The sequence below is a fragment of the Ictalurus punctatus genome, chromosome 13, assembly GCF_001660625.3.
Source record: "Ictalurus punctatus breed USDA103 chromosome 13, Coco_2.0, whole genome shotgun sequence".
Lineage (NCBI taxonomy): Eukaryota > Metazoa > Chordata > Actinopteri > Siluriformes > Ictaluridae > Ictalurus > Ictalurus punctatus.
Window position 1 is genome coordinate 27,257,637 of NC_030428.2, and position 24,864 is coordinate 27,282,500.

Genomic DNA, 24,864 nt, shown 5'->3' on the forward strand with positions numbered 1-24,864 from the left:
TTTTACTACAAAATAAGCTTTAGTTGTGCTGCGTGTTTTATCTCTGTACCGGTGTTATTGTGGAGATGTGGGACTTGTTCGCCCACGCGAGGTTCACACCCCTCCCCCTCCCCTTCAGTCCTCGCCTGAAGAAACATCTCGTTATGGATGTCTTTCAGAACTCCACTTCTCCCTCCATCCCCAAAGTGGACATGGAGACCTGCTGTGCTGGAACTCTCCAGCTCTGACCTGCCTCCTGGTGGAGCTTGCTTGTAATTACATGGATATTACAAATGAAATCTAAGACCATGTGGCTCAGTTTAAAATATATTGTACAGGGGGGGGTTCAAGTATGGCTCAGTGTGAAAATATTACTCAAGTAAAAGTACGGAACGAACAATTTACTGAAAGTCAATTAAAAAACATTCAAGAGTAATAAGGGAAATATCTTTAACCGATGACAAGAGCTGACAGCAAGCTTCATGATGTCGGATCCAGCTGTCATGAAGGTAATATTTCGCTAACTCAGACCGTCCTATAATCTGTCTTGCTAATTCGATCGTTCTTAATAACAATTTTGAACGAATGCTAATGAACATTAGCAATGGGACACGCAAATCACAAGCAAGCCACTACTATTTTACTCAAATTTAACTAGCTAATGAATGACAAAGCTTTCAGCATTCACTATCCTAGACAATGACAATGCACTAGAGTGGTTCAGCAAAAGAAAAAATGGAAAGTAAACAAGCTAGCTAAACAAACTAGCATCGTGTTTTAAATCTCAAATACTCGCGTGGTATTCTAGCCCGTTATTGAGCACGAACACTGACCCGGGTTTCCTATCACAGCTAGGGTTTGACGTTTCAAACTCACCAAAAGGTTCGTTTTGTGTACCAGTCTTCCGACTTTTCTAGATTAGTAAATCCATTTGAACGGCGTTTTAGATTTGAGATGCGGTTCATGACAACGATCACGATGACGGCGGGAAGTTTTTTTTTCTCTTTTTCCTGCTTTCATACACTACGACAGCACGACACTCCCCACTGGACTGGTGGGTCAGTGCGAGGAATATTCCTTTGGTTTTTAACTCACCGATGTTACACACATGTTTGTTTCTGATGTAATAAAATGTTCACAGTGGTCCTATATTTTTTAAAACTGGAATTAAAAAAAAAAAAAAAAAAAAAGAGTCAAGGCATTATTGTTATAACGATTTGGCATGAACCACTGCAATAGATATATACAGTGTGTAGTGGTATATCCGGGATATGTTTAGCACATGATACTTGGATGGGGCCGTCCCTAATTTGCATACTCATGCATATTCATTTGCGTTTGCAAAAAGTGTTAGTGTTGTGTTAGTCATTTCTTGGGAGTACTGTATATGAAGTGTGTAAAAAGCGTGTGTGTGTGTGTGTGTGTGTGGTGCAGATACAAAAAAAAAAACAACCCCCAAACACATCAAGCTTGAATGCAGTATTTATTTCTGTGTACAGCGGTTTTGTCGCCGAGTCAGCAACAGTCAGTAAGCAAAGTAACAACAAAGTAGAAAAAGTCTTTAAGGTGCAAAAAACAAAGTTGCTTTTTTTTTTATTTTTTATTTTTTAAACCCTAAAACCCTCCACCCACCCCTGAACCCCGAAACCTTGACCTCTGACCCTTCCCACTCCCCAACAATACTTATTACGGTTCACATTTATGACATCGCTGGTCTCTTATTGTGTGCGAGGGACAGACAGACAGACAGACAGACAGACAGACAGACCGACGCTCTACTCGTATCGAAGACGTTTCAGGAAGACGGAACACGTTTACTCGCCGGTGAGGCTGAGAGAAACGTCACTCGAGTATTACTCCTACGAGAGTACGGACTCTTTCCCCTCACACGGGCGGACTGCAGACTCACGGGACTGACATCAGTGAAAAACCCCAAATGAGAGTATATTTACATTTGATTAAAATGTGTGTTTGTTAAATAAAAAAATCGCAAGAGAAGCACACAAGAAACCAGGTGAGTTTGGAAAATAATAATAATAATAATAATAATAAATGTGCCTGGAGTGTGAGTACGCTGGCAGTAGTCTCTAAAAGTCGCTTATTTCTTCTTTCTATACGAAGCACCGAGTGTTACTCTGTTAATCTCACCAGATTTAAGCGATGACTCGAAAGCACCAGTGAAACGAAACATAACACAGGTCTGATCAAACCATGCAGCTGTAGCACGGAGGACAGCCGTCGTAACGCTAATCTCCATGGCGACGACGTGAGCAGAAGAAACTTGTAGACGAAGCAGGGACACGTTTTTCTGACATCGGGATCACACGCGGTGTTTTTATAGCGTTTAAAGCTGTCTATATACTTCTTTAAAGAACATACCTCAAGAAACCTCGATATGACCTCGTGACGAACGTTTTAGCACCGCCCCCACGTCTGTCACGCCGCCACACAGGGTCAGAGATCAGACATTAAACCACAGCGCTGCTGAATTCTGGATTGCGATTGGTCTGAAGGCGTCGGTTGATTTTCTGTAACGGCAGCTCGGAAGGTTTACGTTCACGTGTAACGCGCTCGTTCTAATACGTTATCGTTTCCATGGTGACAACTTACACAGCGACGTGTACGGTGCATGATCTAAGCGTAATTATAAAAATAAAAAATAATTTTAAAAATGCTTGATTCTGCTGCGGCTTTTTAAAAAGAAAATTGCGATGCGGAATCTGCGGAGATTTTTGTGCTTTTTCTGCGGAGAACCGCTCGAGTGTGCGGAATGGCGACCGATCGCACGGAATCGTTCCGCGCGCCCTTTCGCAGCGATGTCTTCGCGTGTTGTTGAACGAGACCCTTTTAGCTGTACTCGCGTTCGACGCGCGCGAATCGAACAGGGCTTCGGCTGAACGCGTGTCGTGATGGCGTCACCTGACGCGTCTCATCCCGAATCTGCGGGAAATCTGCGGCGGTTTTGACAGATCGCACGCTCCTCTCGAATATTACGGAGTTTCGCGTTCATTTCCGCGACCGAGAAATGGCGAAATCCTGGAGGGACTGCTCTTTACTCAGGTGTTAACCGCAGTTTTAACATTTGCAGGCTTTAAAACGAGGTTTAGCGATTACAGACGGCTCCTTTAAATGTAGAAGGTTTTTAAGATCCCTCCAAGCAAGCTGTTTTTACAGAAAGTGCCTCGCCCTGCCTCGCCTCTACTACACTGTCCTCTTCAGCGTTCCTATTACATGTGCTGAAATTAAACAATGAGCACAAAGCTCAGATTTTCCTTGGCATTTATATATATATATATATATATATATATATATATATATATATATATATATATAATAACAGCCCTCAATAGCAAAGCAAAAAAATGAAAACAAAAGTCGGGACCTGGCATGAGGCCAAATAAAACGCTGTATAAAGCTTTAAATATAAACACAAACACATAGAGCAAGGCTTGCATTTAAACATTTACAAATAAATACTTTCAAAGTGTTTTTCTTTTTCTTTCCTCTTCTTCCCCTTAAAAACGTCGGATGGCGGTTTCTGGCAGAGCCGAGAAGCTCGACGTTATCGACGGCTGAACTGGCCGCGCCGATGGGACAGGAAATAAACCCCGAAACAGAAAGGTTTACGCCACATGACGCTTTAACGGTATAATGTACACGCCAGCTCCCGGGACCGGTCCTGTTCTCACAGTCGGATGTTTTCTGCGTCGTGATGCGTCTCGGCTTCGGTCGACGCGCTTTCGATCACTCCGGTATGCAAATTTAAATAAATACAAACAGGAAAACAAAAATAATAATAATAATAATAATAATAACGATCATAATAAAGAAGCTGAAAGCGAGCGTTTACGTGCCGGACTTCATCTCCCATTCCTGCAAGGCAAAAACAGATCATACATCAACACACACACACACACACACACACACACACACACACACACACACACACACACACGGACAGGAGAAAGTAATACATTTATTAAAGATCTGCAGTGTGGTGTTTTAGATCTTAAACATGTTTTAAGTCCTGATATGACAGACACTGGTTTTGGTTGTTTTTAGTTAAAAGATTTTTAAATATAAAAAGAAACATTTTTAAATACTTTATTGTTCTGCAGGTTAAATCAAAGTATCGGCATCATTTTTAAAGAACATTTTGATTTTTTTTTTTCCTGTAAAACCCTAATAAATCTGATTTGAAATTCCACACTAAATATTTAAAGTTGTCAAAAAAAAAAATTATAACTGATTATTTCCCCCCTTTTTTTTTCTTTCCGTCTTAAATAGATGTTTAAAAGTAGGATTTATCTGGTGTTTCATTTATTATTCTACACGTTGAATAAACTTACCCGAAATACACATACGCGTCATTTTTAAACACGTTTTGAAAAAGAAAAAGAAAACAAAAACAATTTACAAAACTTTGATCGGGAAGCGGCTAATTTTATTTTTCAATTTTAAATAATACATCTGTTATTTTAAATATTTTGTATAAAGAAAATTTGTAAAAAAATATAAATATATATATATAAATAAATAAAAATAAAAAAAGAAATTCTACACATTAAATAAAAGTATCATGATCATTAAAACAATTTCTTTACAAACTCTGATTAGAAGCAGCTGATGTGATGGAAATATTTCATAAAGAATGTTTAAAATTGCAAAATGGTAAAAAAAATTTTATTGTTAATGTATTATTATTATTATTATTATTATTATTATTATTATCTTACCTTCTTAAGTAGCCTAGTGCTATTTCTAAACAATTTAAATAAATCAATTAAATTATTTATTTTTCTACGCATTAAATTAAACGTATCATCATTTTTTAAAAGACTTTAATAACAGACTCTGATTAGAAGCAGCTGATCTGATGACAGACATTTTTTTTTAAAAATGTTCTTCTTGTCAAAAGGATATTAATGCAGTAGTTACTGAGTGAATCAGTTAAAGGTACAGAGCCAGTTTAAGGAACACGCCTGTAGGTGGGAATAAAGACAGACAGAGTTGTACTTATGACTTTTACATTTTATTTAGAGACAGCTGCTACTTCTACACAATGGAATGAAATCTTAAAATCTGATTTTCTAAAATTTTTTTTTTTTTTTTTAAATGCTAGAATTGTATTCCTGCAAAAGAGAAACATGTTTCAGTTCAGGAAAGATCACGTGAAGGGTTTTCCAGTCTGACATTCTGACATTCCTCACTCTTGGAACTAAGATGGCAGAAGGACATGGAGCCGCCCCTAATTTGCATAGTCATGCATATTCATGTGTGTTTGCATTTTAATGAGTAATGAGAGCAAAAGTGTAGTTGTGTTAGTCATTTCTTGGGCATACTGTATATGACGTGTGTAAAAAGATGTGTGTGTGTGTGTGTGTGTGTGTGAGACAGAACTGACCTTGGCCTTCCTGAGCACATGGCCCCGCACTGGAGGGTTTTTCTGCGGTACTTGGCGTCGCAGTAAGGAGGCGCTGTTGACTGGCAGTGAGCAGGTCTCGGTGTCGCTGGTGTCACAGCTGGAGATGGGCGAGTTATCAACCGTACGCCTGACCAGCACCGGAGACTGCACACACACACACACACACACACACACACACACACACACACACACATATACACACTTACAGCTGAAATCCTACAGTCCAGAGTTGACACGAATTCTATACAGGATCATCTCTACTTTATAGCCTTTATGGTACGGACCTGTGGACTGGAGCTGCTGGTCTTGGGTTCGATGGTCAGTCCGAGAGTGACTCCTCCACTCAGAGCCTTCTTCAGACTCTCCTTCACTTCCGTCAGCTCCAGCTCCAAGTTCACTCGCTCCTCCTCTTTCAGTTTACACTCGTCCTCCACTTTCTTCAGCCGCTCCGTCAGCGAGGCCTGAGAGCGCTTACCTACACACACACACACACACACACACACACACACACACACACAGAAAACCAGATTCCTGACTCATATGTTTTTTTTACTTTTACATCTTACATCTAAACATCATCATAACAGCAGGAACACACAGCTCCCTGATTACCCCACATCCACTTTCTATTTTAGGCAAAAATTACAGTGTAGTACCTCTAGGTGGCGCTCGTGTACCAGCATCAGTCCTAAATCCTCACGTTTGCTTTTCATCTTGTGCCTACTGTATAGTAGTCTATCCTACTGATACTATAGCGTATGCTCTCACTGCAGGCATTGATCTGGGTTTTACAGACACTCCTGACAGGCTGTAAGTATTTATATTTTATTTTGAGAGGCTAATCCTATTTGTTTGTTTGTTTGTTTTCATTTCCCGTCCCGTGTGTGAACCCGGGCCGTGATGCCGTGAGTTCGTTGTCCTCACCGGTGCTGTTCTCGATGGCGGTGCGCAGGTCTCTCCTGTCTTTCTTCAGCTGAGTGAGACGGTTACGGATCTCCTGCTTTCTTTTCATCAGCTCTTCTTCTTTGTTCTGGAGTCTCTTAGCGTCCGCTTCCACTCGGTTCTTCCCGTATTTATACTGATCCACGCCTGCGGGGGAGGTGGGGGGGGGGGGGGGGGGGGGGTTGGATTAATGATCAGAATAACACTTAGAAAGACTTTTATCCTCTAAAACTCCTTCCTGAATAAGGCTGCATTTACAGAATTTAAAATGACCGATTAGAATGTTGTACTTGAAGTGCAGCGGCTTGAGTTTGCGTGAAAGGATTCATCAGATCTAATGTTATATAAAAATATGTATTCAACTTTTTATTTTTTTTGGTATTACAATCCATTTCAAGATTACATTAAAAAAAAAAAAAAAAAAAAAAACACTCCCAACTAGGGAAACTGAATGCTGTCACGTACTTCCGTTGAGACACGTGAAGCCATCGATCACAGCGCGGTGTAACACACTCTGAGGAAGGCGCTATCCGCCCTCTTCCACATCCATGAGATCACAGACACCCATTATTGGCTCGTGATTGACAATGGAGAGAGAGTATGCTCCTCCCACCCAGACAGCAAAGGTTATTTTGCTCTCTTTTGCTCTCTCGGGTCCTCACGGACGGCTGTGACATCATAGGGATGCGAACTTGCGATCTCCGGACAACAAGGTTTACCTAGCTACAGTATTAGCGACTAACTCACTAACCTTGAATATTCACGATTCAACATGGTGTTAATCTCCGTATTTATCAATCAATCAATCCAAAACTTTAATACACACTCTGGGTCCAATTAAAACACAAATCAGTGTGATGCAACAGTACCAACGTCTTGGATCCGTCGTGTATAGTACTGACCCCTATATTTGATAAGCCCACAACGATTTCATTTTCAGACTTGCCGGCAAATGAACTCGTACGTGACATTCCTTAAGACGGCGTGAAAACACTGTTTCACTCGCACTATGCCATCTACGTTTCTTGAATAAAATTCTCATCGCATCATTATAAGCAGCTTTGACGTCTCTTCAAGCTTGCAATCCTATAGTTTGACCACAAGGGTGCGGTGTAGAGCGGTGTACAATACGCCTTGAACAAACGAAGACATCTTCGCTTCATCCGTACACGCGCTAAACGTGCGTAAAAGGCTACGTTAGCGTGTGTGTACGTACGTCCCGCGCCGTCGCCTCGTCGTCTGCTCGGTGATAGAACGTCCGAGGACGTTTTACCTTCGCGCAAAATCATTACGGTTCTTTTCAGACAACCGAAACGTTTAGACATTTATCCTGTTTGGTTCTGCAAATCATAACAACACTCTTACTAGCGTTATATACGATATCATGTTCGAAACCACAGCACGTGACCGGATTTAATAAATGAATGAATGAATGAATAAATAAATAAATAAATAAATAAAAGGCCTGACGTCACTCTGAACTTTTCTGAACTTTGGATGCTGAAACTGTTAAAAAGTGTCCATAGGATATAAATATACTAAATAACTATAAATGACTAAAGGGTATTTGAGAAGTTGAAGGAGTTCAGTGGAGAGACATGTTTTACAGACGTTTTACAGAAGGTCAGACTGGGTCTTTTTTTTTTTTTTTTACGAGAGTGAACCGTTAACAGTTGTGAGTGTTTGCGTGGATGCGGATGCGGACGAGGACGCGGATCTGGAGCCGTATGACTCAGTGCCCGTCTCTGGTGGTGAATTCGGGGTGACCGAGTTTACTAAGCAGCGTTACTCCTGACAACATTAACCCACAACTGCAATTATCATTCTTCCACTCAGGCCTTCCTAGAAAGAAAGCGTCGGTTGAATAAGTAGGGTCACGCGCCCAGACATGAAGTCTGCTCGGGGTAAACGTCTGTGAAAATATCCTCAACACGGCTTCTTTTTGTTCAGGAATGTTCTCTTACTTGAATTGTTGCGTTTCACCGGCGCAGAGCCATTGGTTCCGTTGGTCTTTTTGGCTTGGTTCTTGTCCAGCTTCTGTTTGGCAGCTAAACCGTTGACAATCGTGGCTTTCTTTCCCTTCATCTGATTGACAGGTTGAACACACACACACACACACACACACACACACACACACACACTGTAAGTGATCATTAAACAACATCAGTAATGAAGTCTAAGTTATAAAAGATCTATTAATACAGTCAAACGTGCAAAAGTTTGCACCCCCCCAAACATCACATACATATTTATATATTTAGAAATAAATGATATTTTCCTGCCTCACTTCTAGTAATTTTCTCCCAGTTCACACTCACTAGCAAGCGCTAGCTTTTGCTTGCTCTGCATCTTTACACAGTGCAGCGTAACACGCTTGGAGGAAAGCGCTATCTACCCTCTAGTGGCTAGTGCCATTCTGATTGACAGGGGAGAGAGAGAATGCTCCTCCCATCCAGAGAAGGCTCTCTTGGACGTCTGGATACAGATGAACGCTGAAATCCCACGTTGGTAGCTTGCTAGATAACTTCTACCTGCCCTGCTCTAACGCTCACACACCTGAACTGTTATTATAAGCATCTAGTGAATACATCCGATTGGTCAGATGAGTATTTACGAAGAGAATATAATTAGGTCCTGGATTCCGAGAAAAGTTAGGAAGTGTTATAGAGCCGAGAGCCTGTGTTAGTCACCTGAGAGGTAGTAGTGTTAGCAGCGGAGGAAGAGGAAGCTGAGGAAGAAGAGACGGGCGTTTTGTAATGGCCAGAGGAAGCTGGAGGCCAGATCATTTTGGACGAGGAGCGAGTCTCTGGTTTGGGGGAAGGCATGTTCTCATAGAGCTCATCGTTCTCATAGTGAGCCTCGAGAGAACCGAGCTGTGGGTCCTTCTGAGAGGCAAGCAAGAAGATGAGGGGAGAGAGGAGAGAGAGAGAGAGAGAGAGAGAGAGAGAGGAGAGAGAAAGAGGAGAGGGAAAGAGAAGTGGCAAGGAAGAGAGAGAAAATAAAAAAGATGAAGATGAAGGAAAGAGAGAGAGAGAAAGAGAAGAGAAGAGAGGTTGTGGAGAAGGAGAGAGGAGAGAGAAAGAGGATGGGCAGGGGAGAGAGAGAGAGAGAGAGGAGAAGGAGAGAGGAGAGGAAGAGGAGAGAGAGAAAGAAAAGAGATCAGAGGGTGAGGAGAAACAGGGAGAGAGAGAAAGAAGAGAGAGAAGTGGAAGTGAGGGGAGAGAGAGAGAGAGAGATTGGTGAAGAGAGATGAAGGTGGCAGAGTTGAGTTGAGGAAGGGGGGAGAGTGGACAGAGATAGAGGAGAGGAGAGGGAGAGAGAGGGGAAAAAAGGAGAACGAGAGAGGAAAGAAAAAGGAGAGAATTAAGAGGAAGGAGGAGGTGAGGAGAGGATAGCAGACAATCATGTGTGTGTGTGTGTGTGTGTATGTGTGTGTGGTGTGTGTGTGAGAGAGAGAGAGAGAGAAGCAGACGTACATGTGTGTGAAACCATACCGATCCGTTAATGCAGGGAACGTCATCATAGTGCAGAGCCACACCTGAGGGCCGGGCGTAACCGTTCAGTGGGTTATCCAGGTACGGATTGGGAGAAATGGCACGCTTACTGGTGAAACTGGGAAAAACAACACCATAACGTTCCAACAGGACGGGTGCGAATACTTACTGACATACAGACTGCATATACATATATATATATATATATATATATATATATATATATATATATATATATATATATATGAATGACTAGTTTTGTATCTCAGCACACAAAGAATGAAAGAGTGTTATAATGAAAACTCATCTAAAGAGATCTACAAACCCAGAGTGCAAAAGTTTGTACCCCCGCTGTTTCTTGTTTTGGGGTGAATAAAGCATAAAGCAAAGTCTATCTTACAAGTATAAGTATACAACTATACTATATATTATGCGATATATATCCTTCCATAAACATTACACACTATACTGTATATGATATATAATATAATAAATAAAATCCAGAGATGTAGGACAGGGTTCTGCTCCTCACCAGAAGGACTGCTTGGCCAGCTGAATGACGTTGGCGGTGGTCTCCACATCTATGTAGTCGTAGTGCAGAGTGGCAGGGTCTGTCGTAGAGCCCGTCTCTGCCAGTAACACCCCCAACCATCGACCCATACTCTCAGAGGACGAGGCCTGAGAGACGCCCACGCGCACGCGCACACACACACACACACACACACGTTAAAGTCGGCCCTTATAGCTCATCATTAGAGTGAATGACAGACACACCAGGGCTCTCACCTCCAGCACAGCCACTTCCTGCCCGTTCCTCAGCAGCCTAAAAGCAAACGGGTGTTTGGAGTCGAGCCCGGGGATGACCTCACACCCACGCAGGGGCAGCGAGGCCATGTGCGTCTTCAGATCCTCCCGGTCCTTATGCAGCAACAGCTGGTTATCCTTCAGCCGACACCATCTCTCTCTCCAGCGGTTGTTGGACAGCACGTTCAGATAGCCTGGTGGTGACGGAGGAGAGGAAAATAAATACATGTCAAGAGTTCAGGACTCAACTCTACAAGTACTGGCACTCTCTCTCTCCCTCTCTCTCTATCTATCTATCTATCCATCCAATCAACTCTACAAGTACTGGCACTCTCTCTCTCTCTCCCTCTCTATCTATCTATCTATCCAATCAACTCTACAAGTACTGGCACTCTCTCTCTCCCTCTCTATCTATCTATCTATCTATCTATCTATCTATCTATCTATCTATCTAATCAACTCTACAAGTATTGGCACCTTATCTATCTATCTAATCAACTCTACAAATATTGGCACCCTATCTATCTATCTATCTATCTATCTATCTATCTAACTATCTAACTATCTATCTATCTAATCAACTCTAGAAGTATTGCCACCCTATCTATCTATCTATCTATCTATCTATCTATCTATCTATCTATCTATCTAACTATCTATCTATCTAATCAACTCTAGAAGTATTGCCACCCTATCTATCTATCTATCTATCTATCTAACTATCTATCTATCTAATCAACTCTAGAAGTATTGCCACCCTATCTATCTATCTATCTATCTATCTAATCAACTCTACAAGTATTGGCACCCTATCTATCTGTCTCTCTTAGGTGATAATTATTAGTTAACTAATATTTAGGTGATAACTATTTTAAACTTTCACACTGGCTTTGTCAAGCCAACATCAAAGTTTGTCGTTACTTATCTAGTTATTATTATTCATGAATACATTTGTTTGTGCAATTTTCCTTCCTAATATTATTCTTAAAGCAGCCAGCTGATGTGATTCCTCCAAGACACATGAAACCAGCCAAACGCATCTTTTCAAGCTGCTGCTCGTGCTGTGTCTTCTACAGGAGCGCACAGATGCTCATGACTGGCTAATGTCAGTGTGACTAGCTAATGTCAGTGTGACTAGCTAATGTCAGTGTGACTAGCTAATGTCAGTGTGACTGGCTAATGTCAGTGTGACTGGCTAATGTCAGTGTGACTGGCTAATGTCAGTGTGACTGGCTAATGTCAGTGTGACTAGCTAATGTCAGTGTGACTAGCTAATGTCAGTGTGACTGGCTAATGTCAGTGTGACTGGCTAATGTCAGTGTGACTGGCTAATGTCAGTGTGACTGGCTAATGTCAGTGTGACTGACACGAGAAGGAGTTTGCGCCTCCTTCCCAGAAAGCATGGCCTATAGTGTACTACATACAGTAGGTGTGCTGTAAACCCTACCTAGTGCTCTACACGTGTGATGAAACCTACCTCAAAGTTGATTATTTTCCTATTTTCCTACCTTAGGCCAGCACACTCTGAAGTGTTTTATTCCTCTTATACCACAGCAACTTGGCGACAGTTACAATATCTATTTATTAAAATGTCATACAACGTCATACTTTTGATCTATTTGTAGTTACATTTGACGTTGCGGAACATCTGCATGTGGTAAATAAATGTCTCCTCGCAGAAAACACTACAATTTCTTAATTAAATTTGTTTAATCTAATTATTATTAGAATTTAATTCTACGGATCGTCTGCTACACAAGTCCCTACGAATGAGCTGTCGATGAAAATAAAAACAAAGTTATTAGATATTTGAGAAATCCTTAAAAACCATATCCCGTTCTCTCTCATGATGACGACGATGATCTCTCTAACCTCGTCCTCTGGTCTTACCGCTGGTCGGGACGTCCTCCTCCGCCGATGACGTCTGTTCGTCCGTGGATGGCTTCTTCTTCCCCAGGCTGATGATCTTAGTGATTTTCTTCCCTGCCACCTTCCCCACTGTGCCTTTCTGTTCAGACTTCGAGTTCTTCTTTCCTTTACCTGTGACAAAACATCCAGATTGTCCGAGCTCGTCTCAAGTGCACGTCTTATGCGCTAGGCCACAGTACAAGATCTGTGAACCCCTTAACCATGATGAAACCGTGACACGTGATAAAACATATCGTGACGTTTTTTTTTTGTTGTTTTTTTTTCTAAACCGTATACAATGTGCTAAAAATTACATGAGCTAAAAGTGATTTACAATTCAATTCAAGTTCATTTAGCACTCGGAACGATAAACAATGTCACAAAGCAGCTTTACAGAAATCCAGATGTTGATTTAGATCCCTAATCAGCGATATGAGGAAGAAAGCTTGAGAGGAGCCAGAAAAGCTTCAATAGAAATGTTTAAAAAAATTAAAGATACTTTCTGTGTATGATGATGTGTATGTATGATGTACTGTATGAGAGATAAAACACTCTTTGTCATGCTGCTATGGGAAAATAATCAACAACAGGGTAGCGTGATGAAGCAGAGACACGGGTACCACTCCAAAGTTGATTGTTTTCCTATAACCGCGTGTCTCAAAGTGTTTTATTCCTCTTATACCGCGGCAACTTGCCAACAATCCCGCATTGTATTTATTAAAACAACGCTTTTTATCGGTTTATAGCTACATTTAATGTCTAAGTTCCTGTTCTCACTGAAATGACAGCAACTTTAACCAGTCGTCACTCTCTTTTCTCTTTCTCCTGAAGTTAATAAGATTCAAATGTCTTCTTTTTTTTTTTTTTTTTAAACGCGTACAGACATGTTGATCAGAAACCGTAAACCCCTCTGTCCCGAAGATGTCGGAAAACGTCGACTTTGACGCTGGAGACTCCTTCCGTGAACGTTGATTAAACGTCTCCTTAGAAGACGGAGAAAACTTCACACAGTCTGCTTTGTTAAAAACGAGGTCGTGTGGTGCGTCCACCGTACAAGCCCCTGTGAATGAGCTGTTACTATAGAAACGTAAGTGTATCAAAACGAGCGCATTAATATAGACCTGTGAACGCCTTCTGACCAATCAGAATCCAGGATTCAACTGCACAATGGTGTATACTGAGGGGGGAAAAAATGTTAGTCGGTGAGGACGCACGTATACAGAAATAGCGAAGAAGAAGAAGAAGGAGAAGAAGGACATGGCTGGGACATGGAAACCATCGAGACATTTGAGTTAAGAAGATTACATCTGTGCTGGCGACTTCTTTAATTAAAGCTAAGCTCATGTGTGCGCTGATCCCCGCTACAGCAGATCCAGGCCTGAGGGCAGAAACCAGAGACGCAGATGCAAAAGCAATTCAGCCTCTTTTATAGGACTTCCACTGCATTTCTCTCTGTTTGAACACGAGGAAAAAATTCAGCGATCAGACTAATTTGATTCCACGTCGTCCGAGCAGTTGCACGAGCTGGAAAGAATGCGGTTAATTGAATGAATCCATGCGGTGAGCCGTTTCTCTATGCCTCCTCCCCGTACGTCTTCTTTTCCTCGTCAAAGTGAGGGCGGTGGCAGGGCACTGCTGTGACGAAGGCACATCTGGAGCGGTCATTACACTCGCAGACGTGAGATTAGATAAGGCTGGACGATGAGGTTAGCGCTTCTCCGGTCAGATAATTGTCAGAATGACTACCAGGTTGTAGGTAGGTGTTAAAATGGACTCCAAGGTCCTAGAGGGTGCTGGTTAAAAAAAGAGGGTCTCAAAGATTTGGGGGGGGGGACGGACGGACGACAACAACAACAAAAAAACACATTTCCTGGTTGTTTTTTGATCTATCCCCTTCACTCCTAGCCATTCTGTATTCATCTGTATTCACTTTAAGAATAATACCGCTTTAATATTGGTTTGTGGCTACGAGACAAGAAAATCAATCACACAAATCATGCTAGCTGCACAGATCTAACTGCACTGGAATTCATCCCCATTAGACAATTCTTCCCTAGAATCCACAGGCTGAAATTCCACAGACCTGAAGCGGACGGAGGTTTAATCCGCGCCTGAGTGACGACTGGATAAAAAGAATCCAATTATCTTTTTCACAGAGCATCCCCCGGTCTTGTCTTTGGCATCGCTTATATGGAGGAAACATCAACGTCAAACGGACATGGAGTTCGTCAAAATCAGCTCGTACGTATTCCGCTCGGGAGACGCGCCGTAAAGCGGCTCGGGGATTTGTGACATATTTTAAACGTAGGGAGGGTGTTTAAGGTTGGACAATCAAACATAATTCCTCTAGTCTTGGCTGTAAATTACACTAAACTTGTTATTTATGTACGATTTCCACCTAGATGCAGTTTGGCTTGGAACACGTCACTCTTCCTCTTTCAGTAATTCAATTCGATGAAACTTTTACTACCATGGAATATACCACACACTAGGGTTACTGCATCTGATGGAGAGACACAGAGAGCTAGCCGAGCCGTTCCAACCGTCTTTGAAGCACCGCGCCGGTCACGTGGTAAGATGTCCGACAGAATCACGGTCAGTGGAAGAACGACACTTGTGCTGACTAGCATCTGGGTGAGTTCTCATGGAGGAAATACTGTATACCGGGCCAGAAAACTTCAAACAAACGCTAAAGACCTACCTCTTCATTGAGTACTTGATACTTATATTTAGAAAATAATAACCCCTTATCATGTGTGTTTTCATTCGTATTCACACTTTGCGGTTGTGGTAGAGCGGGTCGTCCACTAATCGTAGGGTCGGCGGTTCGATTCCCGGCCCACGTGACTCCACATACCGAAGTGTCCTCGGGTAAGACACCGAACCCCGAGTTGCTCCCAATGGTAAGTTAGCGCCTTGCAGCTCTGCAGCCATTGGTGTGTGTGTGTGTGTGTGTGTGTGTGAATGGGCGAATGAGAAAAAGAGCTATATAAGTGCAGACCATTTACCATATTGATTCACCTCCTCTAATAGGGTTCTAGCTTGATGTTATTCTTAGTCCCTGGCCTAGTGAACTAGCATGGGGACATGTTTTTTTTGTTTTTTTTAAAATTCAGACTATAAAGTACTTACAAGTTTCTCCGGATTGCTAAATGCTCTAAATGTCAAATCGAACTTGCCAATCGAGATGTGCGTCTGTTCTTCAGCAGCGATTATTCAATTTTCGTTCGTGTTCCTCAGAGTTTTATTCCCAGACAGCATGCTTTTTTTCAAGTCTAACCGTTAATGGTAGAATTTTATTCTTGGCTGTTCATGTGAATATTTTCCACCCGGTGGTTCTTTTCTAATGATGTCACTTTCATGCCCACTCCTACACACACACACACACACACAAAAAAACACACACACACATGCGTTCGTCTATCTTTGTGAGGATCTTCTACTGACATAATGATTACTGCAGTAGTCACCCCTAACCTTAAATCTTTTGGCTTAAATACATTTTCCTGAGGACCAGTTATGTCCTTAATGCACTTTGTGCTTGTCACCATGAAAAGTGTAAAGTTTTGTAGTATATTGTAAAGTTGTAACGGTTTATATTATGTCATGAACCTGTGAGATTTTGTAGTAAGATTTAAGGGTTTTTAGTATGTTCTAAAAGCTCTGTTCTGTGATGTAAAGTTGTAAAGTTTTGCAGTATGTTGTCAGTTTTGTAGTATGTTGTAAAGGTTTAATTGTTGTAGCATGTTGTAAAGTTTTATAGTATGTTATAAGGTTTTGTAGTACGTTGTAAGGTTTTCTCGTATGTTGTAAAGTTTTGCAGTATGTTGTAAAGTTGTAACATTTTGTAACATGATGTAAAATTTTGTAGTATGTTGTAAGGCTGTACAGTTTTGCAGTATTATGTAACATACTGTAGTATGTTGTAAAGATTTGTAGTATGGTGTAAAGTTGTGTAGTATGTTGTAAAGATTTGTAGTATGGTGTAAAGTTGTGTAGTATGTTGTAAAGTTTTGTAGTATGTTGTAAAGTTGTAACATTTTGTAACATGACGTAAAATTTTGTAGTATGTTGTAAGGCTGTACAGTTTTGCAGTATTATGTAACATACTGTAGTATGTTGTAAAGTTTTGTAGTATGGTGTAAAGTTGTGTAGTATGTTGTAAAGTTTTGTAGTATGGTGTAAAGTTGTAACATTTTGTAACATGACGTAAAATTTTGTAGTATGTTGTAAGGCTGTACAGTTTTGCAGTATTATGTAACATACTGTAGTATGTTGTAAAGATTTGTAGTATGGTGTAAAGTTGTGTAGTATGTTGTAAAGATTTGTAGTATGGTGTAAAGTTGTGTAGTATGTTGTAAAGATTTGTAGTATGGTGTAAAGTTGTGTAGTATGTTGTAAAGTTTTGTAGTATGGTGTAAAGTTGTGTAGTATGTTGTAAAGTTTTGTAGTATGGTGTAAAGTTGTAACATTTTGTAACATGACGTAAAATTTTGTAGTATGTTGTAAGGCTGTACAGTTTTGCAGTATTATGTAACATACTGTAGTATGTTGTAAAGATTTGTAGTATGGTGTAAAGTTGTGTAGTATGTTGTAAAGTTTTGTAGTATGGTGTAAAGTTGTGTAGTATGTTGTAAAGATTTGTAGTATGGTGTAAAGTTGTGTAGTATGTTGTAAAGATTTGTAGTATGGTGTAAAGTTGTGTAGTATGTTGTAAAGATTTGTAGTATGGTGTAAAGTTGTGTAGTATGTTGTAAAGATTTGTAGTATGGTGTAAAGTTGTGTAGTATGTTGTAAAGATTTGTAGTATGGTGTAAAGTTGTGTAGTATGTTGTAAAGTTTTGTAGTATGTTGTAAAGTTGTAACATTTTGTAACATGACGTAAAAATTTTGTAGTATGTTGTAAGGCTGTACAGTTTTGTAGTATTATGTAACATACTGTAGTATGTTGTAAAGATTTGTAGTATGGTGTAAAGTTGTGTAGTATGTTGTAAAGATTTGTAGTATGGTGTAAAGTTGTGTAGTATGTTGTAAAGATTTGTAGTATGGTGTAAAGTTGTGTAGTATGTTGTAAAGTTTTGTAGTATGGTGTAAAGTTGTGTAGTATGTTGTAAAGTTTTGTAGTATGGTGTAAAGTTGTGTAGTATGTTGTAAAGTTTTGTAGTATGGTGTAAAGTTGTAACATTTTGTAACATGACGTAAAATTTTGTAGTATGTTGTAAGGCTGTACAGTTTTGCAGTATTATGTAACATACTGTAGTATGTTGTAAAGATTTGTAGTATGGTGTAAAGTTGTGTAGTATGTTGTAAAGTTTTGTAGTATGGTGTAAAGTTGTGTAGTATGTTGTAAAGATTTGTAGTATGGTGTAAAGTTGTGTAGTATGTTGTAAAGATTTGTAGTATGGTGTAAAGTTGTGTAGTATGTTGTAAAGATTTGTAGTATGGTGTAAAGTTGTGTAGTATGTTGTAAAGATTTGTAGTATGGTGTAAAGTTGTGTAGTATGTTGTAAAGATTTGTAGTATGGTGTAAAGTTGTGTAGTATGTTGTAAAGATTTGTAGTATGGTGTAAAGTTGTGTAGTATGTTGTAAAGTTTTGTAGTATGTTGTAAAGTTGTAACATTTTGTAACATGACGTAAAAATTTTGTAGTATGTTGTAAGGCTGTACAGTTTTGTAGTATTATGTAACATACTGTAGTATGTTGTAAAGATTTGTAGTATGGTGTAAAGTTGTGTAGTATGTTGTAAAGATTTGTAGTATGGTGTAAAGTTGTGTAGTATGTTGTAAAGATTTGTAGTATGGTGTAAAGTTGTGTAGTATGTTGTAAAGTTTTGTAGTATGGTGTAAAGTTGTGTAGTATGTTGTAAAGTTTTGTAGTATGGTGTAAGGTTGTGTACTATGTTGTAAGATTGTAAGTTTTGTAACGTGTTTTGAAGTTGTAAAGTTGTGTAGTATGCTGTAACACATTTTCATTAATAATTATAACAACATGTTTTAATTCCTTATGGATGCAATATATACGTAAATATAAAACGGATGTGATTCCTAGTACTGGTTCAGCAACACAACAGAACCGTAATTTTTTTTCCACGAGTACACACCACCACAATACACAGTAGAAAAAGTTAAAACTGTGACGAACACAAAGTATAGTAATGTTTTTTGCATGCTTTACATGACTCGATATTGTAGATGTGCACATTTATTGATGTCGAGAGATTTACCTGGATCTTTTCCATCTGAGATGCCGTTTTCATGACTGGGCTCTCCATCAGAACTTGGTCTGTCACAGGACAACTTCTGCAAGAGTCATAAAATAACAGATTCAGATACACAAATACCCAGCCAGTGGCTTTCAATTGTGTAAAAAAAAAAGTGTGAATATACAGATGGGTGACAAATTAAAGAACAAATGTTGGTGTAACACTTTCTATGAAGACTGCATGTATAACCAATGACCTATGAATATATTCTTACATTCGAACATGGTTATAATGCTTTATGAAATAGGTGATAACAATGTTTATAATGCATTTATGAACTGTTAACAGAATGCATTATAAGTGTTTATTTACAACAATCACCGATACAAAGTGAGTGTATTAACAATCACCAATACCAGGTGAGTGTAATCTGCTGAGTGTAGTTTTTTGTAGTAGGTTTTAAAGTTGTAAACGTACTACAAAATCTTACAACTTTACTTGAAAAACCTGAGAACTTTACAATGTACTACCAAACTTTACAACATACTACAAAACTCGAGAACTTTACAACATACTACAAAACTCGAGAACTTTACAACCTACTACAAATTCTTACAACTTTACAACATACTACAAAACGTGAGAACTTTACAACATCTCTACAAATTCTTACAACTTTACAACATACTATGAAACTTCACAGCACACTATAAGACCTGAGACCTGTACAGCATACCAGAAAACATTACCCCTTCACAATACACTACAAAATGTTAAACATTACTACAAAACCCGATACCTTTACAGAATACTACAAAATGCTACTACTTTACAACATACTACAAACCATTTTAACAAACTCTAAAACCAGGAACTTTACAACACACTACAAACTTTACATACTTCAACACCTGAGAACTTTGCAATGTACTACCAAATATTACAACATACTACAAACCTTAGAACCTTACCACATACTATAAAACTTTACAACAATCTACAAAACCCGAGAACATTACAGCATAATACAAAACTTTACGACATACTACCAAACCGGATGTACTACAAAACTTTACGGCATTACAACATAATGTAAAACCAGAGAACTACACGACATACTACGAAACGTTACAACTTTACAAGGTACTATAAAACTTGACAACAAACCACAAACCTAAGAACCTTGCAACATATTACACATTTATAATATACTGCAAAGCTTCACAACATACTATAAAACTTGCAGTTTTATACCTCAAACCTGAGAACTTTACAACGTACAACAAAACTACAACTGTTGTACAGATGTATTTAATCGATGTAAAGACAAACTGAAACGGTTCTTGCAGCTAATTGTGGCTCGACACCTTACTAACACAACTAACACCCTTTAATTTGTCACAACTGCATTTAATTATGAGTTTTTATTTGTATTTATTTTTTCATTACAGAGAAAAGACTAAAAAGCATCTGTTTGGTAGTAAGTGTAGATAATTACGGCGTTGATACACTGTATAACGATCCATTCGTTTTCGCAGACTTTACCTTTTCCAGGTCGGCTTTGTTAACGGAAGAGGCTCCGTCAGAGTCCACTGCTCCATTCCCGTTAGCACACACCTCTCTCATCACCTTATACAGAAAACAGAACACACACTCAGTGGGCTGTATCTCTCTCTCACACACACACACACACGTTACTCAGGATCGTAATGAGTAGCGATGGGCTTTCAGAGTTGTTTCCTAATCACAGTACGTACAGGATATGCTCAATATACGGGGTATGAAGAATGATCTGTAGGAACTTTTTAAGTTTGCAGTCGATATTCCCAGTATCGTCAGAAAGATTTAAAGTATTGGCACCACTGGCTATACTTTGGGGTGGTTGCTGCCATTACAACACATTCTATGTGTTCAATAGGAGGCAGACAACACCAGTGTAATGAAAAACAACAACAACAACAAAAAAAAAAACAGACCACCAAAACAGCAACAAAAACATATGTATGCTTTTTTTTTTAAATAATGAATGTTGACAATTTTCTTTAATAATGAATTTTGACGTTTTTAATAATGAAAATTAAGTTTTTTGTTTTGCTTTGCTTGTATTTCCTCATCGGTAAGTTGCTCGGGACAAATGTTAAATAAATAATGTTTTTGTTTTTATTTAATAATGAATTGATGAATAGGTCGTTTTTATTCATGGATTTGTATGTCGATAAATTTCGTTTAAAAAACTTTAATAATGAACTTTGGGGGTTTTCTTATGCAAAACATCACTTCATACGAACAATGCCAGAAGCAAGACCGACTCCCCCTCAACGCAGGAAGTCAGGACGGTCTCCTCAACCCAGAGTCCGGCAAGTGACATCAAATCAACATGGTTGCTCACAGCATGAAGAGTAAACACGGAAGGACTTCTTTATCTTTAAATGAGTTATACTGCATATACCAGTATTTACTTTACATCGATCGATGTACACATATATTCACTTGTTAACTTTATAACTGACTGCGTTCACATGGACAACAATAATCCACTCTTAATCTAATTAAGACCATAATTTGATTAAGAAACTACCATGTAAACAGCAACCTTAATCTAATTAAGGTCATAATCTAATTAAACTCTAATCGAATTAAGACAGGTGGATTACTCCTGTTTTAATCGTATTATGGACGTGCATTACAGACATGTAAACACCTTAATCACGTTATGAACGTCGTGTGAGCGTTTTCACCGCATTTTGCGACAGGACACGATCACACACGGCAGCTTTACGGCAAACAAGAGAGTTCGGCCGCGTCCCAAACCGCATACTTGCCTGCTATAGGCCGGTAGTGGGGAGAAATACATGTATCTCGGCTACTATACAGTAGGTAAGTACGCGATTCGGGACACACCCACCGCTTCAAGCAGTCGTCTATTTGCACGTACAGCATGACTAATAATTAACCGCACTTGAAGCGTTCGTAAAAAATTAAATAAAAACACCCAGAACTGTATACGGTTCCATAACGAGGACGAACTGTATGTCGATACGTGAAATTCTGGAGGGACGTCGGACGGCGTGGCGCGGGGACGTAATGACGCGGGCTGTTAATCTAATTATGATCAATAACATGTAAAACGGGAACATGACAGGAGTATTCTAAAAGCCACTCATGTAAACACCTTAATCACATTATTATCTTACTCAGAGTAAGGTCAATAATTACATTACTGCTGTCCATGTAAACGTAGTCACTGACTGTACAGTTTGCTTACACTTACAGTTTTAAGGCGGTAAATATACATCACTCATTACAGTTAGCTGGTTCGACGGTTACTAACAAAATGGAGATGGACATGAAGGAGTCTGTATATGTTCTTCCCATTTTATATCCTGAATGCACGGATTGGATCATTCCAATCGATGTTCAGCAACTTTAATGGACTTTCATAGTGGTCCTTCCAAAGCCACGCCCCTAAACTTCATCCTAAACACCTGAACGTGTTCTGAAACTCAACATGATCGACAGGCGAGAAGAGACGCCCCCTTGCTCTGATTGGTTGTGGTGCCACTCTGTGGAGATGAGAGTTTCTCCTCTTAGCAGATGTGAACATTACTGATGCCACCTTCACCTTGTGTTGAGATAAATTCTTCTAATGTTTATTAGACAGGAATAAATGTCTGTTTGCAATGTTTTATACCACAGCACTGTTCAGAAGGTATCGATTGATTCTCTTCTAACAGCAGCTCTGACAATAGTGCAGGTTTTATTAATGTGCGTTATCGTTTCCATAGTAACGGCTCAATCACAGCGGGCGGGTCTCAATCGGCTGCCCAGTTTAGATCAGGGCGTCGGCCATTTTAAAGTTCCGTCTCAATCGCAAAATCCTTCCAGGGCACCGGAACGTTCGCTCCCTAAAAAATCCCACGACGCACCGCAAAAACCAGGCGGCATGGACGCCCGCTGTGTTCCCTTACTGGAAGTGACGTCATGTTTTCCGAAGTCTCTCAGCTGGAAAAACAAAATGGCGGGCGAACTCTGAGCCGACGTCGTCTTCCAACGTGAGCAGCTTGTTATCGTCGTGGCTCGCGAATGACTGCTTACGTTAGCTATTTTGAACTTTATTTGACGTTCTATGTACGGTTTGTTCGAGTCTAACGACTTTTGAGTGTTTAATGATCTTTAAAAATCCACTATCGCGCCTACGATCCTGCTTGAAGTACCGTGACGGAAACGCGCGTGATTAAGCTAACAGATTTATATCAACTATAATGCCAGAGAGATATCGGTCCTGCCTGTTGTTGATAAATGCCAGAGTACGTATTCGAAAATGTCGCCGGAAATCGAGTCATCAGTGTCCCAGTGTATAGCGAGCGCCAGGGTCCTTACCGGCGCCCCGACTCGCCCCTAGGGAGCTAGAGCGCTGATTGACACGCACCCCAGGACATGTGATTTCGGATGCTCCGCATAATCTAATCTAACAAACGGATTTAAGAAACAACTCTGATTATAAAATGGCCCGCAGCCTTTTTTTTGCGACCCAATTCTTCAGCATTTAACAAGGGCAGCGATTAAGGTCACCATACTCATTAACACACACACATGGTACATAGCCAGGCAAATCAAAGCAAGGTGCAGAAGCAGGCATCCACAAAGCTCTGACTCAGCATGTCCATATAACTGAAGCGGCAGTTCCAAACACACACACACACACACACACACACACACACACATGGCAACGTCTTACCACATCAGCCAGAGGAGAGACAGGTGATAGGGAAGGGAAAACAAAGACAGATATATATATATATATATATATATAGAGAGAGAGAGAGAGAGAGAGAGACCTCCATGTGTCTGGCCAAAGACCCGGATCAGAGGAGCTGTAGACAAAATAAAAAGCTGAAGCAGGAAAAAAAAACAACAACAACACAGAACACATCTAATAAGAGAATTAGTCCTGGAACGAATTATCAACAAGTCAGGCGAACATTTTCCATAAACAAGACATAATAAGGCTAATAATTACTAGATGGAGGTTTAGTAAAGTACCAAAGCCCCCCAGCATCATCACTTCTGTGTCCAACTCCAACAACTCCACTGTTAAAGACTGAGAACGTTTCCCTCTGGACATCTACCACTCCTTCTCCTGGCTCTCATATGAGAGCGGTTGAGTTCTAGCACACTAGAAGCAAAAGAGATGGCGAGCGACAGTGAAGGAGGGACGGAGAAGAAAATGTAAGCTCCAACAACACACACACACACATGGGGAGTGTATTCACTCACACATTACAGTACTGACGATGTCGAGAGAACACGCGTGTCTTCCCTGATGGTGTGTACATGACCGGCTGCGTAAACAAATCAAAGAGCGTGTGAATGAAACGTGATGGCGTTGGGACGGACAGTAAGGGCGTGGGATGGGTTTCTGCGGGATTGTAAAAACGCCGGCGTTCATCGCTCCAGTACGCGTTCGATACGCAACGTATTCGGGTTTGCTCTTTTCCAAAACGCAGACCGTGGCAAGGCAGGCTTTCACACCCACAGATCAATAAACACACCCTCATGACCACACGCAGATGAGGAGCAGACTCTGCTTCATCAAAAATAAATAAATAAATAAATAAATAAATAAATAAATAAATAAAATGGCTGAGTATGCACCGAACTTGTTTTGCAGATATTAAAGGGATGAAAACCGTCGATCTTTAATAAATAAAAGATTGAACTCGGTGACGATTTGCTTTAGTGTAAGAGGAATAAAACACTCCGGGGGTGTGCTGGTATAGGGAAATATCCACCTTTGTGGTTCGTGGTAACGGTAATGCTGTTCCATCACACCCAACCTCTCTATACCTTTCCATAAAGTGCTTTATTCCTCTTATACTACAGCAGTTTGGCAACAGTGATGTTTTTAAAGGTCCTAAGTCCGTGTTTGATGAGACCTGACCCATCAGTGGTGCATTCCCAACCCTTTAGGCTTATAAACAGATGATCGAGCGCTCACAGGGCTACACCGGAGTCCTGCGATGATCGTTATAACCGCTGTAGAGCGTCCGCTACTGAGGCGAGAAACAATGCTGCTGGGAAACTGAAGAAAACAGATGTGGAGGGAAAA

At 40.2% G+C, this 24,864-nt stretch overlaps 1 protein-coding gene across 4 annotated transcripts in view; it reads right to left on the minus strand.

The window, feature by feature from the left end:
- Positions 1–1,443: 1,443 nt before the first annotated feature.
- Positions 1,444–24,864, minus strand: part of afap1 (actin filament associated protein 1) — a 93,606-nt gene continuing 70,185 nt past the window's right edge. For 2 of the 4 annotated variants that reach the window (XM_053685205.1, XM_017483561.2), the window contains exons 7-17: positions 20,301–20,384; positions 18,777–18,852; positions 12,535–12,684; positions 10,627–10,838; positions 10,373–10,518; positions 9,823–9,958; positions 8,311–8,431; positions 6,329–6,493; positions 5,689–5,879; positions 5,384–5,548; positions 1,444–3,852 (exon numbers count right to left, since the gene is read on the minus strand). In XM_053685205.1, the coding sequence (XP_053541180.1) occupies positions 3,826–3,852; positions 5,384–5,548; positions 5,689–5,879; positions 6,329–6,493; positions 8,311–8,431; positions 9,823–9,958; positions 10,373–10,518; positions 10,627–10,838; positions 12,535–12,684; positions 18,777–18,852; positions 20,301–20,384 (1,473 nt within the window). In that variant the 3' untranslated portion in view covers positions 1,444–3,825. Of the gene's footprint in view, positions 3,853–5,383; positions 5,549–5,688; positions 5,880–6,328; positions 6,494–8,310; positions 8,432–9,036; positions 9,232–9,822; positions 9,959–10,372; positions 10,519–10,626; positions 10,839–12,534; positions 12,685–18,776; positions 18,853–20,300; positions 20,385–24,864 lie in introns of all 4 variants that reach the window. The other 2 variants (XM_053685206.1, XM_017483563.2) reach the window with 2 other exon arrangements.